Raw genomic sequence first — 1,758 nt, 5'->3', positions numbered from 1 at the left:
TAGAATTTATTTCAATATTTCAGTTTAAAAATCCATTAGAATTTGATAATTTGTAAATTATTTCTGTTCTATAACCCAGTTAGATGTGTTCTTGCCCTAATATTTAAAATCTGGGTTTTTCAAGTGTTCAATAATTACTTTCTAGCTCAATTCTATGTAATAATCACTATACCCTTCCAAATATGTCTAATGTTCTGTTTAAATGTCAATAAAATATATAAAGACAATTTCATATAAGGATGCACCAACTGGTTTGTGTTAATAGTATAATCTTGTATGAAACACTTTTTTTCCCACAATTACAGATTTGTATGAACAGATTTTCCTTTTGCTGTTTTTTTTGAGGATCATGCAAAATCAGAGCTTTGTCACAGAGTTCTTACTCCTGGGGCTTTCACAAAATCCAAAGGTTCAGAAAATAATATTTGTTGTATTTTTGATTGTCTACATCGCAACTGTTGGTGGTAATATGATGATTGTTGTCACCATCATCTGCAGCCCTGCACTGCTGGGTTGCCCCATGTACTTCTTCTTGGCATTCCTGTCTTTCCTGGATGCATGCACTTCCTCTGCCATCACACCAAAAATAACTGTGGATGTGCTTTATGAGAGGAGAACTATTTCCTTTGAAGGATGCATGACACAAGTCTTTGCTGTCCATTTCTTTACTGGAGTGGAGGTGATTATTTTGACATCCATGGCCTATGACCGCTATGTGGCCATCTGCAAACCCTTGCACTATACTTCTATCATGAACAGGAGGGTTTGTGGCATTCTGGTGGGGGTATCCTGGGCAGGGGGATTCTTGCATTCTCTCATACAAATGATCTTCATTTTGCAACTGCCCTTTTGTGGACCCAATGTCATTGATCACTTCTTGTGTGACTTGTTCCCATTAATGAAGATTGCCTGTACTGATACTCATAGGTTTGTCATTTTGGTGTTTGCAAACAGTGGATCTTTCTGCATTATCATCTTCTTCTTGTTGCTTGTTTCATATGGTGTCATCTTGTTCTCTCTGAGAGCTCATAGCACTGATGGAAGACGGAAAGCTCTATCTACCTGTGGATCCCACATTACTGTTGTGGTTATGTTCTTTGTTCCATGCATAATAATATATGCAAGGCCTACATCTGCTTTCTTCTCTGAAAAAAACGTGTTTTTATTTGCCACTATCCTGACACCATTGCTAAATCCTATGATTTACACTTTTAGGAATAAGGAAATGAAAAATGCCATTAGGAAAATGTGGAAGAGATTGATAGTGGTGCATGGTATATCTTAAAATACTAAATTAGTACACTTGGTAGATGGTTCAGTTGGTAAGAATACTTCCTATGTGAGGATTAGGAACTGATTCAGATTCCTAGCAACGTGAAAAAAGTCACTCATATCATCACAACTCAAACCCCATGCTGGTGAAGTGGAGACAGTCAGGTTACAAGGGCTAACTGGACAAATAGTTTATAAAATAATCTAAATGTTGAGATAGAGACATTATCTCAAGTAAATAAAGTAGTAAGGGTTATATGTGGACACTTAATTCTCTCCTTTCATGTCTGCACACTTGTTTAGGGATGTGTATGTTCTCCTTTACTACTGGGCATGTGTGCGAGTGTACATACATGCACACACACATACAGCAGAATTATATAATCACCTTTAGGCAAGTTAATACACAAAGAACAAAGGAGTCCATATTTACTATGTTAAAAAATTAATGATTTGTTCATTCTTTTGAAAGGGACAGCACCATTG

At 36.5% G+C, this 1,758-nt stretch overlaps 1 protein-coding gene across 1 annotated transcript; it reads left to right on the top strand.

Moving 5' to 3' along the window:
- The first annotated feature begins 349 nt into the window (after nucleotides 1–349).
- Nucleotides 350–1,285, top strand: LOC118582602 (olfactory receptor 4C15-like). Its single transcript, XM_036185602.1, has one exon. It carries the CDS (start codon nucleotides 350–352, stop codon nucleotides 1,283–1,285), a length of 936 nt encoding a protein of 311 aa, XP_036041495.1.
- The last annotated feature ends 473 nt before the right edge of the window (nucleotides 1,286–1,758 follow it).

This window comes from Onychomys torridus, chromosome 4 (genome assembly GCF_903995425.1).
Source record: "Onychomys torridus chromosome 4, mOncTor1.1, whole genome shotgun sequence".
In the NCBI taxonomy this organism is placed as follows: Eukaryota; Metazoa; Chordata; class Mammalia; order Rodentia; family Cricetidae; genus Onychomys; species Onychomys torridus.
This window is presented reverse-complemented; position numbering and strand designations above follow the sequence as displayed.